This window comes from Passer montanus, unplaced genomic scaffold (assembly GCF_014805655.1).
Source record: "Passer montanus isolate IOZ18808 unplaced genomic scaffold, ASM1480565v1 scaffold35, whole genome shotgun sequence".
NCBI lineage: Eukaryota > Metazoa > Chordata > Aves > Passeriformes > Passeridae > Passer > Passer montanus.
In genome coordinates, this window is record NW_024368263.1 from 5,248,862 (window position 1) to 5,269,618 (window position 20,757).

At 46.9% G+C, this 20,757-nt stretch overlaps 1 protein-coding gene across 7 annotated transcripts in view; it reads left to right on the forward strand.

The window, feature by feature from the left end:
- RAB11FIP4 (RAB11 family interacting protein 4) overlaps nt 1-20,757 on the forward strand; it is a 112,670-nt gene that overhangs the window by 79,638 nt on the left and 12,275 nt on the right. For 5 of the 7 annotated variants that reach the window (XM_039716422.1, XM_039716420.1, XM_039716421.1 and 2 more), the window contains one exon: nt 18,254-18,477. In XM_039716422.1, coding sequence (XP_039572356.1) covers nt 18,254-18,477 — 224 coding nt within the window. The other 2 variants (XM_039716425.1, XM_039716426.1) reach the window with 2 other exon arrangements.

Consider the following 20,757-nt stretch of genomic DNA (forward strand, 5'->3'; position numbering starts at 1 on the left):
AGCCATAAATAAGACATGAAGCTGCACTTTGATCAAGAGACTAAAGCAGATATTGAATAGTTGCTGATAAGCCAAGCACCAGCCAGCCAGGGTCCTGAACACATCCAGACCAGTGGGAAGCAGTGTTTAATTGTGTGATTAAAGAGAGTTAATGCAAACGAGCAATAGGACCAAAGTGAAGTTGCACCCATGAGCTCAGTGCAGGTTTGTTCTTGCTTTTGGTTGTTCTGTCCTGCAGCCTTGCTGTGTGCCATGAGAGAAATACTAACCCCTGGTGAGCATGAATTATTCTTACCCTGGCCAACTGATTCTTTTTCTTTTCCTTTCCTCTGCTAACCAGTTGTGTTGCACAGAGAAGGGACTAAAAGCTTAAAAACATGTTGTAAAAACATGCTCAAAGCTGAAACTACTAAAAAGTTCTTCTGGCAGCAGCCTGTCTTCTACAGACCATGCAAAGCATAATCCAGCAGGTTCATGTGTCAGAAGGGCTGTCAGAGCCCCCTGCTCCATCTGCAGCTCCAGGCTCACCTGAGCCCTGGCCAGTTGCTTGCTTGGCTAGGAAAAAGCACTGAAGCCTCCTCTCCCTACAGCCACAGTGGAGACAGGTGAGTAAATGTGATTCCATCTGTCTGGTGAAATATGGAGCCACTTGCCTCCACCTTGGTTTACACTCAGAGGTGGCTGAGGAATGATCACACTTTCCTTTCCTTTCTGTGCTCTTGTCAGCAAAGTGGATGTGTCCATGCCCTTCCCAGCCCATTTCTAAAGGACAGGCTATGTATTTTTCACTTGAATTTGCTCATGTAGCCTGTTTTGGTTTATTTTTTTCTTATTGAGCATTTTGACAAAGGTTAAATAGAATAGATTTTGTGTCTGGCATATTTTTGTAATGCTTTTCACAAAGGTGCTTTAATCATGGATTCACAGGTACAATTCTGAGATGCCCTTAGAGCTTGACATGAAAACCTAATGGTACAGTTGCAGTGATGGACAAAATATAAACTGCATTTCAGAGGGGGATATGTATCCTGTGCCATTAGCTGGCCTTTGCACTCACAGCTCTTGACTACTTGTCCCTCATGAGGGGTTTTGGAGAGAACACAGAAAATCCCTCTGAGCGCCTCATTAAGCAACCGAAGTATAACCTGCTGATGGCAGGGAGGTTACAAGCAGCTCATCTCTGGAGAGAGCAGTGGGTGAGTCTCCTGAAATGTCTTCATGCTGTAATTGCATGTCACAGAGTCGGGCCCAAGTTCATTCCAGGCCCAAGGAGTCGATGCTCGTGGCCCCGTCCTGCCTTCAGTGCCCTCATCTTGCACAGAAACCTTCTCCAGCGAGCCCTGCACTTGACTGGAGCTGTTTGAAGTGCCTGGCTGTTCCTGGGGACAGGACACAAGCAAGCTCTCTGCTCTGAAGGTCGTGGGGAGAGCAGACCCCTGTGGTGTAGAGTCTAAATTGCTGCTTCCTTACTTACTAAAATAAGCCTCTCTGCAGGCACTTGGGGTTTTGGTTTTTGGGGTGGGAGCAGGGGTTGAGCTATGCCTGCTGCACCCAGAGCAGTGTTCCCCTGCAGCTGTAGTTGGAGCTGACCTCCTCACCCTGTTCAGGGATGAAGGGATGGGGAGGGCAGGGAAGAAACTGCAGAAAGTTCTGGAAAGGCTCTGCCAGCTGTAAATGCAGCCTGTTTCTGCCCCCTCTGCAGTCTTCAGCTCCCCTGCTCTTCACTTGTCCTGTGTTCATCCTATCTCAGCCTCCTCCTGACTTCCCCTTAAATCATGGGAACAAGTTGTAGTTGGGAGCAAGTTCATTCTGTCCTCTTTTCCCTCCTCAAAGTGTCTTTGCCTCTTGTGATTGCAAGGTCTTTGGGGCAGGGACTGTACGCTCCCTGTGTTTTGGCAGAAACTGCCTTAATTAGGGATTGTTCTTGGTTTGTTCTGTCATAATAAAAGGGATTCGTAATAATACTGCAGTAACTCACACCAGTCTTACTGCATTTCCTTCAAAGGAAGCACTCCAAAATAAGATGAGAGTAGATGAAATGAAGATCAGACCAGCTGTAATTGCAAGTCTGAGATATCTCATTTTGGAGCAGAGCAGTTATACACAGTAGTAACTTGGCCAGCTCTTATTGTAGGGGAAAAACCTACACAAAAGGTATTTTTACATAAGTCTCTGTAAAATAGCCACCAATATTCATCAGAGAGAGCATGATTAAAGGCTTTTGAAGCATGATTGGAGTTGCCAGTTTTCATGAGATAATTAAGATGCAGGTTTGGTGTATATATATTCTGGTGATCTCATTACCTTCATTATTAATTAGTCTCTGTTCTTCACATTTCAGCTCCAGTTTCTTGTCATTAGGGTGACTCGCCTGTGAGCAGTGAGATCTCTTAGTGAGATGCAGAGGAAGGTTTCTGCCTCTGGAACAGCAGAGGAGGTGCCAGCCTTTGTTCAGAGCTGCTCCAGAGAAGCTGCAGTGCTTTGTTCCAGATCAGCAGGTTTCCCTGCCATCAGCCCTTTCAGTGATGTGCCCTGCTCGGTGTCTCCTGGCCAGGAGCCCCTGGTTTCACCAGGCACTCTGGGTGCTACTGGAAATCATGGAATCACAGAACCATAGAATGGTTTGGGTGGAAGGAGCCTTAAAGATCATCTCATTCCAGCTGCCTGCTGTGCCTCACCACCCGCAAAGGGAAGGGGACAGCAGTAATTTTGATTTAGGCACTCAGTGATATATTCAGCAATCTTCTTCTAACCATCCAAATAATGAATATTTTCCCCAGATTTTCTCTGGCATACTTCTGCAAGCATCTTTTTTCAGGATGCATGGTGTCTGTTTGGGAGATCTGTGGGATCTGGCAGTGCCAAGCATCCTTTTACCAATGTACCTATCTCTTTTCTTTCCTGTGGTAATGAGGATAAAATTCAGTCTCTGTTAACAGCTCCTTGCTCAAACCCTGGAGAGGACTCAGCACAGGTACTTTGCAGGTTCAGTTAATACAAGTGGCATATGGAGGGTGAGACTTAGGAAAAAACAAGATTAATTAAGGTGGAAACTGATTGTGAAGGGACGCCCTGCCGTTTCCAGGGTCCAGCAATGATGGCACAGGTTGAGTGTAGGCATTGAAGGGCTTTCCTCTGAAAGGCAGCAGGTCTGCTGCTGAGGGGTCACAGATACCGTGCTCAGGAGGTCTCAGTGTGCAGAGCCTGCTCCTGCAACCACACACAAAGCCTGGAGCTTATTTCAGTGTCTCTGGTCATCTGAGCAATCGCTAACCTGCACTAATTCCTCAGCTGCCTGAAATCATGACAGGAGAATGGCCTCCAGTCTCAGATGGGAAAAATGTATCACGCAAGCTCTGCTTCCGTGGCACTGACTCGGTTGAGCTGCAGCTGCACCAAGGGGAAGCTGCTGTCCCGGGCAGACATGCAGACACCCTGCCTCTGCACCCTTGCTGCTCTTAGGCATGAAACACTTAAAGGCCTGTGTCACTCCCAAAATTAATCCTCATTCCTTCAAGAGAAGCCAGTGATGGTCACCTGCCCTCCTTCAGCCATGACGGCGTGCTCTGCTTTTCCCTTTGTAGGAAACAAATAATAAGTCATATTAAACAGAAAATTATCACTTTACTATGAAATGTATAAAAATAAGGGTTTTGTCTCAATGGAGATCAAAGGCAGCTTATAACAATCTCTACTTAATCAGGCTTAGCTTTAATGAAGTGAGAAATGAACCTGTATTATAGCTAGGGTTATTACTTAATAAAGATTTTATACAGTCACTCCTTAATGAGGAGTGATTGTCTAAAGTCCATATATTTTCTAGGACCTTTATGAGAAATGCATCTATCAATGAGAGATTTGTGCCTTCTCAATTATTACTGTGTAATAAATATAAAGCCCTGGGTAGCAAACTCAGTAGTGTGTTCAGCAGGTGTACCACAGTTGTGCATATGTTCTTAACATTTCTATTATAATATTCATTTTAACTATTGCTGCTTTATCAGTTTAATGCTTATTTTATGTTTTTCTTATCACAAGCTGTTGAAAGTGGATCTGTGTCAGGTAATGGTTCTGTAATTGTCAGGTTTCATAACGTCCGTAGTAGTGCCTGATCTGTGTAACAATACAAACACTTCTGACTTGCGTCTTTCAGGAAACAATTACAAAATGTACCACGCATGTAACTATTTCAAGTGTGATTGTTGTTTATTCTGAAGTGAGCCCCTGACATACAACTGTCTCTCTCAAATTGAATACTGAAAGGAAAAGCAGATTTTAGAAGTCTGTTTAAAAGTCCTATTTAGAAGTCTATTTTAGAAGTGTCCTATTTAAAAAGCAGCAAAGTTGTCTATCCCTAAATCCATCTTGTAGAAATTGCTTTGCCATTCATTTAGATCAATGAATAGGAGGATTTTGGGGAGGGGTTTTTAATTCCTGTTGTACCGTTCATGATCAGTTTCTCAGCATCCCTGGAGCCCCACTTTTCCCGCAGGGAGCCCAGGGTCTGCTGGGTCCCCTTGTGCGGGGACCTACCCCGAGCTGTGCCCATCCCCGAGCTGTGCCCTGCCCGAGCTGTGCCCATCCCCGAGCTGTGCCCATCCCCGAGCTGTGCCCTGCCAGTCCCAGTGCCCTCCTTGCACACGTGGGGATGCAGTCTGTGCTGGCTGAAGCTGCGCTTGGCTTTCATCTGTCGCTGTTTCACTCTGTTCCACTGAACCTCAGGCATCCCCCGCCCTTCCAAAACTTCTGTGCTCAGCAGAGATGGAATTCTTTTCATTTTCTTTCAGTGAACTGTGAAAAGGGTCAAGTTCAATGAATTGCTTGAAGCATTGCATATATATAAGAATTGGGGCTGATTAATTTCTCTTCTTTTGCTTTTTGCACAGCAATGTTTTACACTTAGGAATCACTGGCTGTGATGAAAATGAGGGTAGGTTCAGGGAATACATGGGACATGAGGTGTTATGCTGGTAGATGGGTTTGTGTCTGCCTGCTTTGCTCTGTTTTCTGAGAATTTCCTTATCCCCTGCTTCAAGTAACTTTTGGGCCTCTCTGGAAAGTGCCCTGTCTTTGGACACAATAAAGTCCAAAATATTTTAGAATTATAAAGTACTTAAGTGATCTTTCAGTGATTTACATGTACAGCATCTTTGTAACTCTGTGTATGAGCATTGTTTCAAAAGTACACCCCAAAGAGCTTTGCCCCTTCTGAAATACCTGGAGGTGACATTAAAGAGAGGCTTTGGAATATGGCCAGGTCAAAAGGCAGGGTAACGACTGGGGATTCTTTCCTTTTCCCAGACTTTCAGTGCCACTACAGTTGGGAGGGAGGTGTTAGTTTGCTGGCTGAATCTGCAAGATTTCCTTCCATGTGTGACGCAGCAGTGACAACTGTGACAGTCAGTAAGGGCAGGGTTTGGCTCCCAGATAGAAATTTTATGGAAAAATGTGATTTTTTGTATTCTTGTTTCTGCCTTGTAGTCTAATGCTGCAAAGCCACAGAAACAGATTTTCTTTATTTTTTTCTTACTTTATTTTTTTTCTTTATTAGCACAGACAGCACAGTAAACACAGCTCTTATGAGGTGTTGCGAAAAAGGAAGTTACACAACTTCCAAGAAGTAAAGCGAATATAAAATAACAAAGTCAGTGTGACTGTTCTCAGCCTTTTTGTTTTGCTTCTCATTATCTTGTAACTAAAGGGATTAAAATCAAGGACAAAACAGACATCACTTCCTAACAGGATCTGTTTTGCTTTGAGCACACTGAGGGTGCTTTGGCCTGTCACCATCACAGGGAGGCCGTACATGTGTTCAGTTGTGACTCTGTTGTAGGAATGAGGGCACACCGGGCAGGTGAGGCTGTGCCCTCTGACCCCTGATGTCCCCAGAGATTGTCCCTGCCTGGGGACCTGACAGCTCTCAGCACCTGCTACTGCAGCCTCTTCACTTAGGAAGTATCAGAAATCCAAAATCAGTCTGTAAAAATTCTTCAGTTCCATCTCAGATGTGTTCCTGCACACTCACCATCCGCAGGAAGGTTGTCCATAACCCTGGCATGGGGAGGTCCTGTGCACCCTGGCCTTGAACACCTGTGGATGGGGCATCCCCAGCCTCTCTGGGCAAGCTGTGCCATTTACACACGCATAATTATATAAAAACATATACATTGCATAGTAATATGTAAATACATAAATAATGAACATATAATTACATAAATTTTTATTGTATATATAATACAAAGTTACATAATATATCATTATATAATATAGAGAGAAATAATCGGGTTTTAATCGGGTTTTAAGCCACATTTCATTCCTCAGGAACCCTAGGCATCTTCCCCCCTCACCAGCAATTGCGCATAATTTTAATTACAGATAATTTTGAGCAAGACCGCATTCTTTTCGAGCAAAACCGAGTGAGTACGACTAAACCCGGGAGCGGGGTCGGGTGTGTCGCTCACACCCACGGGAGCACACAGCCCGTGCGGCGGGGCCCTTCCGCCGCTGTCCGCCGGCACCGCGCTGGGGCTGCGGCTGCGGGGGTACCCGGCCCGGCTCCGGGGGTACCCGGCCAGGCTCCGGGGGGACCCGGCCCGGCTCCGGAGGTGCCCAGGCCCGGCTCCAGGGGGACCCAGGCCCGGCTCCGGGGGTACCCGGCCCGGCCCCTCCGCGTCTCCCGGCAACGCCGGGGCGGGCACGCTCCGAGGGCCGCCCGCCCCCGGGGCCGCGCCGCCGCCTCTCCGCGGGGCGGGGACGGGGCGGGGGCACCGCTCCGGCCTCCCGGCGCCCAGCCAGGTACGGAACCCCGCAGCAGCAGCAGCAGGAGGAGGAGGAGAAGGCGGGAAGCGGCCGGTGCCTGCTGCGCGGTGAGGAGGAAGTTTGCGGCGGGGTTTTGCGGGTTTTGCGCGCCGCGGCTCCCGCTCTGCCGCTCCGGGGAGCCCGCGGAGGAGAGGGGGATCCCTGGTGGAAAGGGGATCCTTGAGGCCGCTCTGCTGCGGTGGGGATCCAGAAGCGAGCGGGGAAAGCATCGCTGGGGTTCTCGGTGCGGTGTCGGCGTTGTCGTGAAATGCGTGGAATTGCAGGTAGAGCGAAATCTGCTGGGGTTTTTTTTCTTGTTTGCTGAAGGAGGGGATTTTCGCTCCGGAGTTGTGTGTGCTGGAAGGTTGGGCTGTGGAAGCGAGCGGGTCCTGGGGATGTTGTTACACGGGAGAATCTAAAAGCGTATGTGTCTGTCAGCAGCTGTGTGGGGTGAAATGGGGGTGTAGGGCAAGAAGCAGATGTCTTCCTGCATAGCTGAGCCTCTTACAGCTCTCAGCTCTAACCTGGAATTGCCCAAATACCTGGAATTTAAACCTTTAAAAGGGGAAGAGGAGGAAAAACAAGTACTTTTTAAGGATGAATGCAAGCAGGGGGCTTGCTCTGGAATTATTTTCTGTGGCGCTGGCAACGTGTTTGGATTGCCATTACTTATTGTTGAATGTTTTTAATACCCAAATGTGGTTCTGAATGCATTTGCTGGCTCCGGGATGCGAGTGACATAGGCAGAAAAAGATGGTTTGTGGTTAGCGTGTGGCTGTCACGGCAGCCTGTGCTGGGAGTGCAGATGCTGCCTGCAGCCCTCGTGTGGGACCAGCATCGCCCTGCTGCGGTGGGTGAAGCGGTTCTGCCCCCGTGGGCCTGTGCGAGATGTGTTTGGCACCATATGAAAGCTTCACAGCAGAGATCTTGTAGATTTGAGCAGTTCCTGGCCTGGAATTCGTCGTGTCCCTGAAATGGAGAAGGGCAATTGTGCTTTTCTGTTAGGCAGAAGTGACGTGTGGTTAGAGATCCCAGGGCAGGCAGGCACCCTCATTGCTTTGTGCTGTGCCGGTTTTGAGGTGGAATTTTAATGTTGCTGCTTTGGTGGTAGCAATATTTTCATTGCTTGTGGCACATTTTTAAGGTTGGTGGTTTTGGGGGCAGAGAGAATTATTTATTCTCATGGTATTCGGCTGATTTATCTGCTGTGGGTAAGGAGGAGGCACAGATGGGAGAAAACTTCTGAAATGGGTTCAGAGTAGACTCCCTAAATGTGATCTCAGTGATACCTGTATCTAGTATATTATATTATTACCTTTATACCAGTATAAATTGTGATTATTTTGATCCCTTTTGTTATGTTATCATAACTACTTCGGTTGAAAATAGTTTTATTCCATTCAGATGGCATGCGAATGGGGGATTGCTCCAGTGATGGGACTGGATTGCCCTTTCCCAACATAAGTTATTCTTCTGCCTCTGATTTTTGGGGGAGGTGGGGAATGACTTGGTGTCACCACCAAATATGTGTAGTGGCGTGGAATATTGTTCTTACAACTGGGCACAGAAGGAGGGTGGAATTTCTGGTGGTTGTTTGGCAGCGTCTGCCCAAACTGAGAGGAGCATGAGCTGTACCCAACACAAGATGTGGCAGCCTCCAAGCAGTTTTAAAATCATTTTAATGGGTTTCTTTCAAGTTTGTTATTTGAAGAATTACTGCACACAGCAGCAAGTCTCCCAGAAGCCACCTGATGTGCAGATGTTTCTCAGCTGTGGTTGTCTTGACGGGGCTCTTACCACCAGGGTAGTCGGGGAATCTTTGCCATGTGCAAAACAAAACACTTCCCATGCCAGAATAGCAGGGGTAATGGAATTGCTTTGCTCCAGTTATTGATTAACCAGTGCTGTTACATCTGTCGAGCATAGCTTGATCTTAACTTTTTCTTTTAAATAGTGTCTTAGTGAAACACTTTAAGTGGTTATTAAACTAATCATAGGTTGTTTCTGTATTAACCATTATCCAAATATTAATACCTTCAAATGCTCGCCATGTTTATGCAGCTTACCCTTAAAATTCTGAAATGCAGCATAATTATGTCACTCGTTTTGTACTTTCTTTACTCATTTAGGTTGATTGCTGCACCAAACACAGGACAGGCTCTGTCAGTGCTTCCTGACAGCACAGAACAGTGCTCTGGGCACTGTGTTGCAGCCAATGCTGAATAGTGTTGGTTAGGAGTAGGGGGTCTCTGCATATGACTCTGCTTTGAATTGTGTTTTCAGTTTGCAGCCTAATCTTATAAAGGATTTCTTGGTTCCCATCTGCTTTGTCTGTGCAGGTTCAAAGGTATCTCCTGCCTATGTGTATTTACTGTGTAAATCAAAAAAACCCAGCTTATTGACCAAGCCAGGGTCTATGATTAGTGGATTCTTAGTTTGTGTTTGTCATATGTGGAGCTTGATGATGTGCGTGGCAGCCTTTCTGCAATTAAATGCTTTAACTTCACTGTAGAAACTGAATAAAAGGAAAAAAACCTGAAAAAACCACTTTTTCACTGAAAAATAGAGCAGGTATGTGAGAGACTTTGTTTAAAAATAAATAAAATGTCTTTCATAAATAGATGGGGAGACTAAATGTTTTTAACATTCAGCACTTGCAATCTTTGCTGGGTAAAGGCTGCAATTCCAGTTATTCCTGCAAGAGAAATGCCTTAACCTGTGGTTTGCCCAGCTGAAACTGAAAAAAAACACTTTTTCACTGAAAAATAGAGCAGGTATGTGAGAGACTTTGTTTAAAAATAAATAAAATGTCTTTCATAAATAGATGGGGAGACTAAAATTTTTTAACATTCAGCACTTGCAATCTTTGCTGGGTAAAGGCTGCAATTCCAGTTATTCCTGCAAGAGAAATGCCTTAACCTGTGGTTTGCCCAGCTGAAGAGCAGCCAAGGTCCTGCAGCTCCTTTCTTCTCCTAATGAGGAGCTCTTCAGAGCTACTTCAGTATTTCTTAAACATGAAGTTTAAGCCTAAATTACCTTTTAGGCTTGTGTACATCAGAGTGACCAAAGAGCTCTGGGAAGTGTTTCTGTATAAACTACAGCAAAGCCACATCCTTAATGCTTTCCCTGTGCTTGCCAACATAAACTGCTCCTCATCAGGCATGGCTGGACTTCTTACTGTGTTGGAGAAACTCGAGATGTTTCTCTACCTCTTGGGGTCTGAAATTGCTCCCATTCCCCCAGCATCCCTCCCTGCTGGAGACTGCAGTGTAATCTAACCCGGGTGGGTGGCAAGACAGAAGAGTTGTGAGGCAAAAGTTTTTTTGTTTTTTGTTTTTCTTTAAATGGCTTTATTTCCTTGTGTTTGCTGGAGACCAGACTTGCAGTAGTATAGAAAATAAATGCCAAAATTATAGTTTCCAAATTCCTTGGGGGAAGGGAGTTTGACCAGTGTTCCTGTGAATAATTAGCTTAGACACAGGCAGAACTGTTCCTGCCTGGGACAGCTTCTTCCTGTTCTTCGCGCTGTTTGTGCCTAATGGTGCTGTGGAGGTGCCAGGAGGTGCTTCCTCCTCCTCCTCCTCCTCCTCCTCACCCAGGGGCTGGGGCAGCACTGAGCTCAGGGAGTTCTTCACCGATGTGCCTGCAGCACCCGCGGGCAAGTGTGATGCAAGGGTTTTGTTATTTATTGAGGCCCCTCAGGGTGACCTTGAGGCTGGTTAAGGAAAACATGTTGGCCGTGAGCTCGGCTGTCCCCTGAGCAGCAACCACCGCTGGCAAAGAGCATCTTGTAACTTCGAGCTGGTTAATTAGGGGTCTGAGCTGAGAAGTGAATGCTCAACTGTGCCTTAGGCACTAGGACATTTTTTTTTTTGAAAGCAGCCTCCAGCTCTTTATCAGCATGGGTGTTCATTGTACCATTGCTTCAAAGCAAGGTAACCTGACCATTCCTGTGACCCTTGGTTCTAAGACTGGTCTGTACTGGGGGATCTTTAGGGTGCCTTTGACCCTGAGCTCCGTGTTTGCTGTGTGAGGAGTGCTGTGACATCTGGCCAGGGCACTCAGGACACAACCCAGGGCACAGTTTTGCCACCAAGTGTTCCTGCCAAAAGGAATGGTGAATGCTGCTGCCCCCAGTGTGCCAGAACTGCCCTCATGGCCCTGCTGGCAGGTTCAGACCCAGGCAACAAACCCTGCTGAGAGTTTGACATTTTCTGTCCTCCCTCCCTGTTACTGCCGTTCTGACTTTAAAAATAGAATGAGATTGTCTCATCTCAAGGCAAAGGCTTCTCAAGAGGGTTCATTATGTCACATGTATTATCTGCTCTGCAGATCTTTTTAGGCAAATATGAGGGTTTGGCTTTTTTTTTTTTTTTTTAGTTGTACACCAGGTTTTATAAACCAGGGTCTGCAGCACTCCCACACACGCTCGAAGGTGATGCTGAGCTCCCACTGCTCATTTCAGCACAGAGCTGCCTGAGCAGGGTCGGGGAGCAGGGGGTGGCAGGGGGTCCCTGCTGGGCTGTCCCAGCAGTTCGCTCTGGGCAGGGCTGTGTCACCGCTCTGAGCAGGTCTGCCAGCTTGCACAGGCACAAGCATTTCACTCTAGAAATGTTACCAGAGACTTTTCGGGTAATTAGACATCGTTTCTGCTCTTACTGGAGTGGACAGTGGAAACTTGGGGGTTTCCTGAGTGATGTTTGTGACACTCTCGTGGTGTGTCAGCAACGGTGCCACTTCACACCTCTTTCTCTAGATACGTGAAAGAAAAAGGAAACTGTCTTGAAGTTCAGAGGTAAAAAGTGACTTAAGCAATGCTGGAACAAAGTGCCAAAGGATGTGGTGGGTTTAAATCTGAACACTCTGATTGATGTGCTGGCCTCATCCATGGTGAAGGTAATGTACTCTTGTTGCAAACACTGCAAATTAGGATATTTTTTTTGCCTGCAAAGGGATTCTCTTTGCTTTGATGACCCTCCAGTGATGGCTGATGAGTGTATGATAGTCTAGTAGTGGGGAACAGCCCAGGGAGTGATGGGACACAACTTCAAAGTAAAAGGAAGAGCTTTTTATGTTTTTGCTTTCTTCAGAGGATCAGATTAGCAATCTGCTAAAGCCTTTTAATGCTAAAACTTCCAGAGCATAAACAATGACCTGTGAAAAGGAGTGCTTGGATCTGGACCCTGCATATGATGAAGTCTGGCATCTCCATTATGGCCAATTAAAGTGACATCTGAGTGTAAACACTCCTGACTCCTGCGATCCCTGGCTGGCTCCTGGCTGCACATGGCCTTTCTCCTCTGCCTTGGAAAAGGCACGATGTCCCTTTGAACTTCCCAGCCAGAGCACAGAGCAGCCTTTCAGAACCTCCGTGCCCTCTCCTGGGGTGGTTCAGCAGGAACAGCCCAGAAGCTGAAGCTTGGTCTTCCAGTCGAAACCTGTTGTCCTTGGATTGCACAATTGTAGGAGAGACAGATGTTATCCTGCAGAGGGAGGCGAGGCTGGCAGTGCACTGCAGCATGGCTTGCCCTCTCTCTGGGGACTCCTCACTGCCTTTCCAGGATGCTGTCCAGCACTCAATCCAAGATCTGGATTTTAGGAATAATCTTTCCCCTAGAAGTTCCTTCCAATACCCACAACAATGTGTGAAGCTTTGCTTAAATGGAGCTTCAAATATTAGATTTGAGTAACTAAACAATCACAGGAAGCTATTGCGTTGACCAGACTAACTTTTGGCCCTAAATAACTTCTTCATATTTGAACAGCTTAGCAGAATATTAGTGTTCTGCATGCTGATCTTGAACTTGGAGAGCTTTTATATTCCCAGTTATACGAGGAGACTGGGTGTTCTTCCGTGTTCTGCAGCAGGAGATGGAAGTGGTTTCTGTGACTTCCTCCCTCCCCATCAGCCTACCCGTGAGCAGCCTGCTGTCCCCTGTGCACAGGCACAGCAGCCTGGGTGAGAGAGGAAGATGTGGGCAGGAGCGAGCCGGCCATGGGTGAGAGCTCGCTCACGTCATGGACACAGAGCCACATGTGTAATCTCTGCATTCTCCTCTTCTGTCTCTTCCTCATCTCTCCGGTTCCCTTCAGATCAAAGGGTAGCTCAGCACCTCCCCACCTCTGCCTGACAACTGAAAAGGAAAGGGAATACGCTGGGGAAAACCTGTGCTTTAAAAAATGTAGCCCACTTGGTGTAAATATGCAAATGTTTGTAGAGGAGTGGCTGTTTCTAAAACACATTAGTGAGAAATGCTTCACACCCTTCTTTGTCAGTCGGTAATTAAGAGAATGCTTGCCTTCCAATGCAGTGGCTGCTTAAATAAAGATGAGAGAGCCTGGATTTTCTCTTATGATGGAGTGCAACAGTAAGTAACTTTCATCTGAGACCAAGCCTGGCACACCTCCACATGGCACCTCTTCCAGCTGTGCTGAGGTGACTTTCCCTGTGCTTTTGCTGGGAAGAACGTGGCTGGGGAAGGTGCAGAGACTCAGGCTTGTATCTGTCCCACAGCAGATTCAGCTTGTCAGAGGGGTCAGAGGCATGATCCTGGTGAAGGAAGGGCCATGGCTCTTCTGCATTCCTGTGCTTTTGCTGGGAAGAAAGTGGCTGGGGAAGGTGCAGAACTCAGGCTTGTATCTGTCCCACAGCACATTCAGCTTGTCAGAGGGGTCAGAGGCATGATCCTGGTGAAGGAAGGGCCATGGCTCTTCTGCATGTGGCATTTCTTGTTTCTGGTTGTGTGTGATGGGTCCAGCTCTTACTAATCAGACTGCAGAGTGGTGGGATACTTGGATCCTCTTTTCTTCCCTGTCTCCTCTGGCATACTGTGAGGCTGTCTAAATGTCAGGGGTGCTGGTGATTCGGCTGTGATGGGAGCGAATTTTAATGAGGCTTGCTCTTCAGCATGAATGTATTGGTGTAGGCATGTCATGTAGCCTGTCAGTCAGCCAAGTTTCTAGCTTTCAGCTGCTTTATATGCATATTTCGGGGATTGCTTCCAACCTGGGAAAGCCCAGTCAGGTCACTGCAGGGCAAGGCAGAGCTGTATTCCCATACCCACCTAATGCTGACACTGCCTTCCTGCCCCACAAGGATCAGAAGGAATCCATGGGAATCGCTGTCTTCTGGCTCCTGCTTCTGTTTGGGGTGGCTGTTGCAAAGGCAGGCTGGGCTTACTCATCTGCCTTCAATGCAGCCACACAAAGCCTCTTTCGAGGAAGGGAATTCATTAGTTTCTGTGAAGTGGCCTTGGATCTGTGGGCAGCAGGTGCTTCTATAGAGCAAACTGTTGCTGAATATTCAACAGTTGCTATACAAGCGTCTGGCCGGCTGCCTGTGAAGCACTTGGAGTTATCTTGAGCATCCGATTGGATAAAGTGCAAACCACTTAGGGCTTTAAAGATACCCGCAGCTATGTTGTGTTGGTGGTGTTTTAACGTTCAGGGTTGGGTTTTCTTTTTATGAGAATCTTCCAAGATCAGAAGCAGCAGCTTTATCTCTTTTGACTCGGCCAACAAAGAAGGAAGCTGCCTAGGAGAACGACAACCCCAGTGATTCATATTCAAGTCGTCAGAACCTCATTCTGTTGCTGGTTTCTGCTAATGACATGTGCTCTGGAAACAAATGACTCAGGCTAGAAGTGTCTATTCATCTTTAAACTTCTTAAACTCTCCTTAATCTCAAGTTAGCTCTCTTGAGGCTACCTGAATAACACTTGTTCTTGCCAGCTTCTAATTTGGTACATGAAATACTGTAGATATCTAAACTATGAAGGAATAATTTGAGAGGCTAATGTGTGCAATCAGACTTTTCCTTTTTTTTTTAAATTTAATTTCCTTAGGTGTGGTTTGTAAGCAGCTTGTGCTAGATGTCATCATTGGAAATATAGTTCTGTGAGAAACTATGATCACTGAACAATTACAGCTTCAAATAACTTACAGCTTTACTCAGTAAGGTGTGGATGCCTGTATATTGTTTACCAGTGGCACAGCCAGATTCTGTTGTCTTGTAATAGCTTACTTAAACCTGTATCAGTTTTTTTAAAGATCCTTTGTCTGTGTTCTCCCACTGATTATTTAGGCCACAGAAGGAAAAGTTTTAATTAAATATGTGATTGTGACAGTTGCACTGGAGGCTGGTTTCACCCAGGGAGCTGAAGAGATACCAGAGTGGTGTTATAAGAGTTCTGTGCTTTAAGGGATCTGCACGAGGCGTCCCCATGTGCCAGGAATATTGTGTTTTCAGGGACAGGGATTCCACACCTCTGAGCTCTCAAAGCCCGGTGGTGGAGAGTGTAGTTCGTGCCCACAGGGAGCAGGCAGGCAGGCTGGAGCACGGTGGCTGTCGCTGATGCTGGCTGCTGAACATGGCCTGAAATTGTGTTAGCACCGATTGGAGGTGGACCTTGAGCGCTTAAAAGCGGGAATTGACAGCAGCTGGAGCTGAGCCCTGCTGCTCCCGGCAAGGTCCTTCGTGCTGCTGCTGGCTTTGACAGGGCTGAGGTCTTCAGTGTGTGACATGACTGAGATGTGCTTCCTAAACATCCACTTTGCATCAGGCAGTGGGGTCGGGCCAGGTTTGTGAGAGGGGCCTTGGCAGCCTGGGATATGGCATCCGCTCTCCCTCTGTGGGGGAGCAGCTGGGGGCAGCTCCTCCAAGGAGCTCGGCTGGCCCCTGTTCTCCATTTATCCAGCTCCATCAGTCCCTGAGCTCCCCACTGCTCGAGGATGGGATCAGCAGAAAGGAGGACCTGCTCCCAGAAGGGGTTCCAGGTCTGGCAGTGAGACATTTCAGAAGCTGTAAAGCAGGTGTTGAGGACCATCACCTCGAAAAATTGATTTATTTTATTCTTCCTTTTTTTTCCCCCCAGACTTCTTTAAAGTGCTGGAATAGAGGAATTACACTTTGGAAAAGAATCCCTGGCATTGAGCAGGCTGGGGACAGTGGAGTGTGTGCTGTAGTGTAGATGAGCTCTCCTGTACAAGTAAACGTGTGAAGGTTGCCAGAAAGGGGCAGAGAGGAGAAGTGAGGCCTCAGCCCATAGAGATGACACTGCACATTTAATTGCTAATGGACTCCTCAAAAAGCACCTCAGCTGCTATTATTAGAACAGCAAATGTGTGGTGTTACCTACAGGGAGCAAAAAGGGAGTCTTTCTTGATCTTCTTGACCTTTACTTTCTTGTGTTAATTTGTTTAATACCGGAGAGATATTCCTGCTGTAAAAACTTGCTTAAGCGGAGACTTCTCCAAGTTCTCTGAAAAAGACATGCTTCTTGGGAGCTTCAGGGATCCACTGTGTACTGCTTGCCCCTCTTTCCCTCCTGGATCAGACTTCTACCAGCTGGTGCAATTCCATAATAGCAGTCAGGCTTCATTGTATTAAACTTGTTAAGAAAATAATGTCTGTGCCTGCGGGGCTCGGCGTGGGGGAGGAAACTTGGGGAAAATGTTAGATAAATAAACACTTCTGGGTACTCCTGAAACATGGTAATTGCTCTTAGCAATCTTTGCTTTTTCAACACCTACTAAAAAGGACTTACTGCTTGTGCTATGTGTATGTCCCAAGGTAATTTGCAGAGAGCAGCAGCGGCGTTGTCCCTGCTGGCTTTGGGAGGGTGCAGGTCAGGTCGGGTGTGCTGAAGAACCCGGGGCTGGGGCAGGGCAGGTTCCAGGGCTGCTGTCTGACCTGCCCGACCCGGGCTCGCTGGCCATGAGGAGCTCAGAGCTGTGAATTTGATTGCACGAGGCAGCGTGGCTTCAATAAGTACTGTGTGGTACAGACCAAGGATAAATCCTGTGGGACACCTCTCAGAGCAATACCTCAGGAAAGTTTCAGGCATAATAAAGCTGACACAGAAAAGTGGGAAAAGGCTTTTTGAGTAGTGCCAGGTGTTTCACTGACATTGCTTGTTAATCTGGAAGGCTTGTTGAAAGCTCAGCTAGAAAAGCATCCAGGTGTCTGCTCTGAGTGTGTACCTGGAGTTTCAAACACAGCAGGCAGTGCTGTTCTTTTCCCTGCTGGGGTATTCATTAGTTAATGAGATTTGAGCAGGTGGGGTTGTTTGGAGTTTCTTCAGCCTCCATATGCTAGGAGATTTCAGAGTTATATAAATTGGTATTTCAGGAAAAAGGTGGATGGTGAGACCTGCATTTCTAACAGGAGTTTCTGCAAATCTTGAAAAGCTGCAGTTTCTGCCTGACTCTTTTCCTGTTGAAGTGGAAAAGACAGTTGGTGTCATCAGCACAGAATATCGCTGTTCTGTAAAAGTGGATTTGAGCCTCCTTGGCTCCAGCAGAAGAGTGTCCAGAGGCTGTGGGGGTGGACTTGAAGCTGAGTGGTGCCACTGGGCCAGTGTCCCAGCAGATGTGCTCAGCAGCAGGGCAGGGAGTGCTTGTGATAGTGCCAGTGCCTTGGGATTACTGGGTGGGATGACAGTTGTGCCTAAACGTGAGGTGTATCCCTCAAATGCTCCATTCCTTGTGCCAATGAACTCAGCTGTAAAAGCTTCACGTGCTAGCAGTAGCTCAATGGTCAGGCTGCCTCTGGAGCTTCCAGATGAGCTTTGGAGTAGAGCTCTGAGTCAGGACTTGCTCTGCAGCTCTGAGTTATTTGTGTCATGCTGGATGGGAATTGTCAAAGTAGCATTGTGTGGCTGCTTATCAGAGGATAGAGGAAAATCTTAGCCTTTATTTTTTCAATTAAGAATTTTTATTTGTGCCTCAGGGACAAGCAAATAGAACCCAGCTTGTCTTGGCTATTCTTAGTATTTGTGGGGCAGGAAGGGGAGGGAGAGGGCAGACAGCAAGAGCAAGGAGTTGCAGTAATGAGAATGATGTCTTATTTTAGTTGATATCTAATCAAGACATGTGGTTCCAGGAAGCAGGAAGAGATGATTTTGCCCTTTTTTTTCCTGCTCTTATGTACCTTTGATTATCACCAAGACTTACCCTAAACAATTTAATGCCTGCCAATTATTTTTTCATCTTAGAAATTTTTGTCCATCCTCAAAGACAGGGTAAACTGTTGGGCTTATCTGGTTTGCTTTTGTTTAATCTGTAATATTGACTAGAGGACTAACTCTTGGTGACTAATATATTACCATCTCTCAAAAGATGCCTGGTTTTGTTGTAAAACTTCGAGGATATTTATTACTTCGAGTACATTTTGTTAGTGAATTAGGGTGAAACTGACTGCATTTTATAGCTGGGTGGTGTGTCCTTCTCTCCTGTGAAGTCAGAGGCAGTACATGAGCCCTCTGGAAGGTACAGGCTACTTTACTGGCTTGTAGGAGCTGGCTTTGTAAAGCAGGTCAGCTTTTTGTTTCATGGCTTTTATTCAGTATCAGTCTTGCTTACCAGGGCATCCAGAGAGTGTCTTGCTGCTTCTCGTGTGTCTGCTGAATTGCCTTCAGGGTTGATCTGAACCGACTCCCGATTTTCCTCGTGCCAGGGCGGTGAGATCCAGGACTGTGCCTACCTGGACAGCGAAAGCACCTACAGCGAGTCGGAGCTGTTTCCCGATGAGGACGCGATGACGCTGGCGCAGCAGGAGGTTCACCATGAGTCTGACATGGACAGTGCCATCGAGAGCGCCCAGAGCTCCGAGGCCTCGGATGTCTGTCGGGGCGAGGACAAGGACGGCGTGCTCGGTGGCCTCTTCCTGCCCGGTGACAAGTGAGTGCTGCCAGCCCCGCTCCAAGGCGCGTGCGGGGAGGAAGGAGCCTTGATGTGGCTAATCCCTGCTGGGGGAGGCTGAGGATGCCTGATGGATTTAGAAACTCTTAACATCCCTTTACAGCATAAGGGGGACGGATGTCCAGGTCCTCTAAGTGGCTTAGATAGTCTCAGTCCTGGCTCCTTCTGGCACGTTCTGTGAGCACTCACAGGACTTGCATGTTGTGTGTTGAAGTGAAAGCATTGGGTCTCTCCAGATCACTGCAATAGCATCCCCCAAAACATAGGTTCTTCTCTGTTGCTATAAGCTTTATATGCTGGAATTAAAACAATATTTCCTGCGAAGCAGTTTAGTATGGGGAATACTGCTGCAGTCTTTTGTACATCTAATTGTGTACCTGGTGTTGTGGGCTCTGCTGATTTGCTTTGCGAATTCATGTACCAAGGTAATTCTCTGTGCTTCTAATTTTCCATAGCCTTTATTGTGCAACAGTAAATTGTGATTAACACGGGGTGTCCTGGCATGTGTGTGTATAACCATAGTTTGCTGTTAACACCAGTGTCTCTGTAACCCTAACTTCACTCTTCCCAGGTGTGTACCTGGGAGTGCTGGTTAAAGATGATTGTGGGGGAAAAGAACCTAATTTGGCTTAATCCTGCAGTTACCACCAGGCAGAGCTCAGCTGGGCTTGCTTTATAAGCCTCTGCCTTGTCTTCCCTATTTTTGGCCTGTCATCTTGATTTGTGCCTCTTGAGCTTTGTTTGTTGCTAAGGCAGCCTTTCTTCTCTCTCCTGGGCCTCCTCGGATGCTCCCTGTGCTGCCTCATTCCTGCCCTCCTCCTGAATTTCTCAGCTAGCTGAGTTTTGGCCTTCTCCCATCTGCCCAAGCAACCTCAGAGACTTTATCAAGATAATTACAGTTTCCATCAGCTCTTTATCAAACTTGTCTCCTTTGCTTGCCATTCCCAGTTCTCCAAAGCCCCATCCTTGTGGTGACTGACTTTTTCCAATGCTGTGTTTGAAATGTTTTTCCTCCCAGCTGTGCTAGTCAGGCTCTTGTGAAGGGGGTGGGCAAGGCATTGTGCCTCCTCTACCCTCCTTCTAGGGCAGGCAGGAGCTACCAAGAGCTGCTCTGCTCTGATAGACCTTGATTTATCCTCTGAGACCTCCTCAGCTTTGGTAAATCTGTGGGGGAATGCATGAGAAGCTTCATGCTTTTGTGCTAAAAGAGGCACTAGAACTATTTACTTTGGGCAATAGAGAAGCAGGTGGGTTGTGTATCAGCCCTCTGAAATCTTGCTCTGAAGAACAGGAGATTACCTTCAAAAACAAACCCCAAACAAACAAAACAGCACCAAACACTTGAAAGTTCCCTTCAGAAAGTGTTACAGTGAGGAAAATCAGTCAGTTTTAGCAACTCCTTTGCAAATGGCTGTGTGATTGCTAGGCCTCTAGTCTTGGTGGAAGTGTTACAAGGAGCTTTTCCCAAACTCACTTGGTATAACTGCAGTTGAGATGCAGACAGCAGCAGGATTGTAAGATCTCCCAAAAACTTACCAATACAAGTATGTCTGTGGTACAGCAGCACTTAATGAATAAATGTTAGTGTGATATGTTGAGCCTCTCACTAATCCCTCAGCCAAGGAGCCTTGTTAGATAAGTTTCATCTATTTCTTGTATGAGTATTCTTATCTTTATCCTTCAATAGTGTGCCTGGCTTGAGTTGCACTAATTTCTGTTAATGCGAATTAGATAAATGAGTTGCAGGTTATAAATGGATCTCATCGAAACAGGGGAAACAAAAGAGCATACATCTGAAATGTTGGCAGGCTTCCTCTTCTACTAATTGCTTTTGGAGGGAAGGGATATGCAAATGATGCTTGCACCATCCACCGAAGGAGCACTGGTGCATCTCTTGTTTACAGCTCACAAGTGGAGAATTGCAGGAAGAGGACTCTCCCTGTAGAGAGCTTGAGAGGCTCCAGGTAGACTCAGAAGAAGTTTAGGAGGAAATATTGTTGAGCTGCTGGAGAGCAATGTCACCTGGGAATTACTGTCCCATGGCTCAGCTGGTGGAGCTGGAGATACAAGCACTGTGCACTGAAGCAGAGGGAGAGAAAAACTTAACCCAATCTGCATAAAGTGCCAGCAGAGTCCATTAGTGCTTGGTCTGTACTGCTGAGGCCTTGGGCTCTGCTGCAGAGAGAGCAGCTAGGCAATGCCAGGGCCTCACAAATGAAGCATCTATTTCAGGTCTTCCAGGTGTGTTTTCTGCAGAGA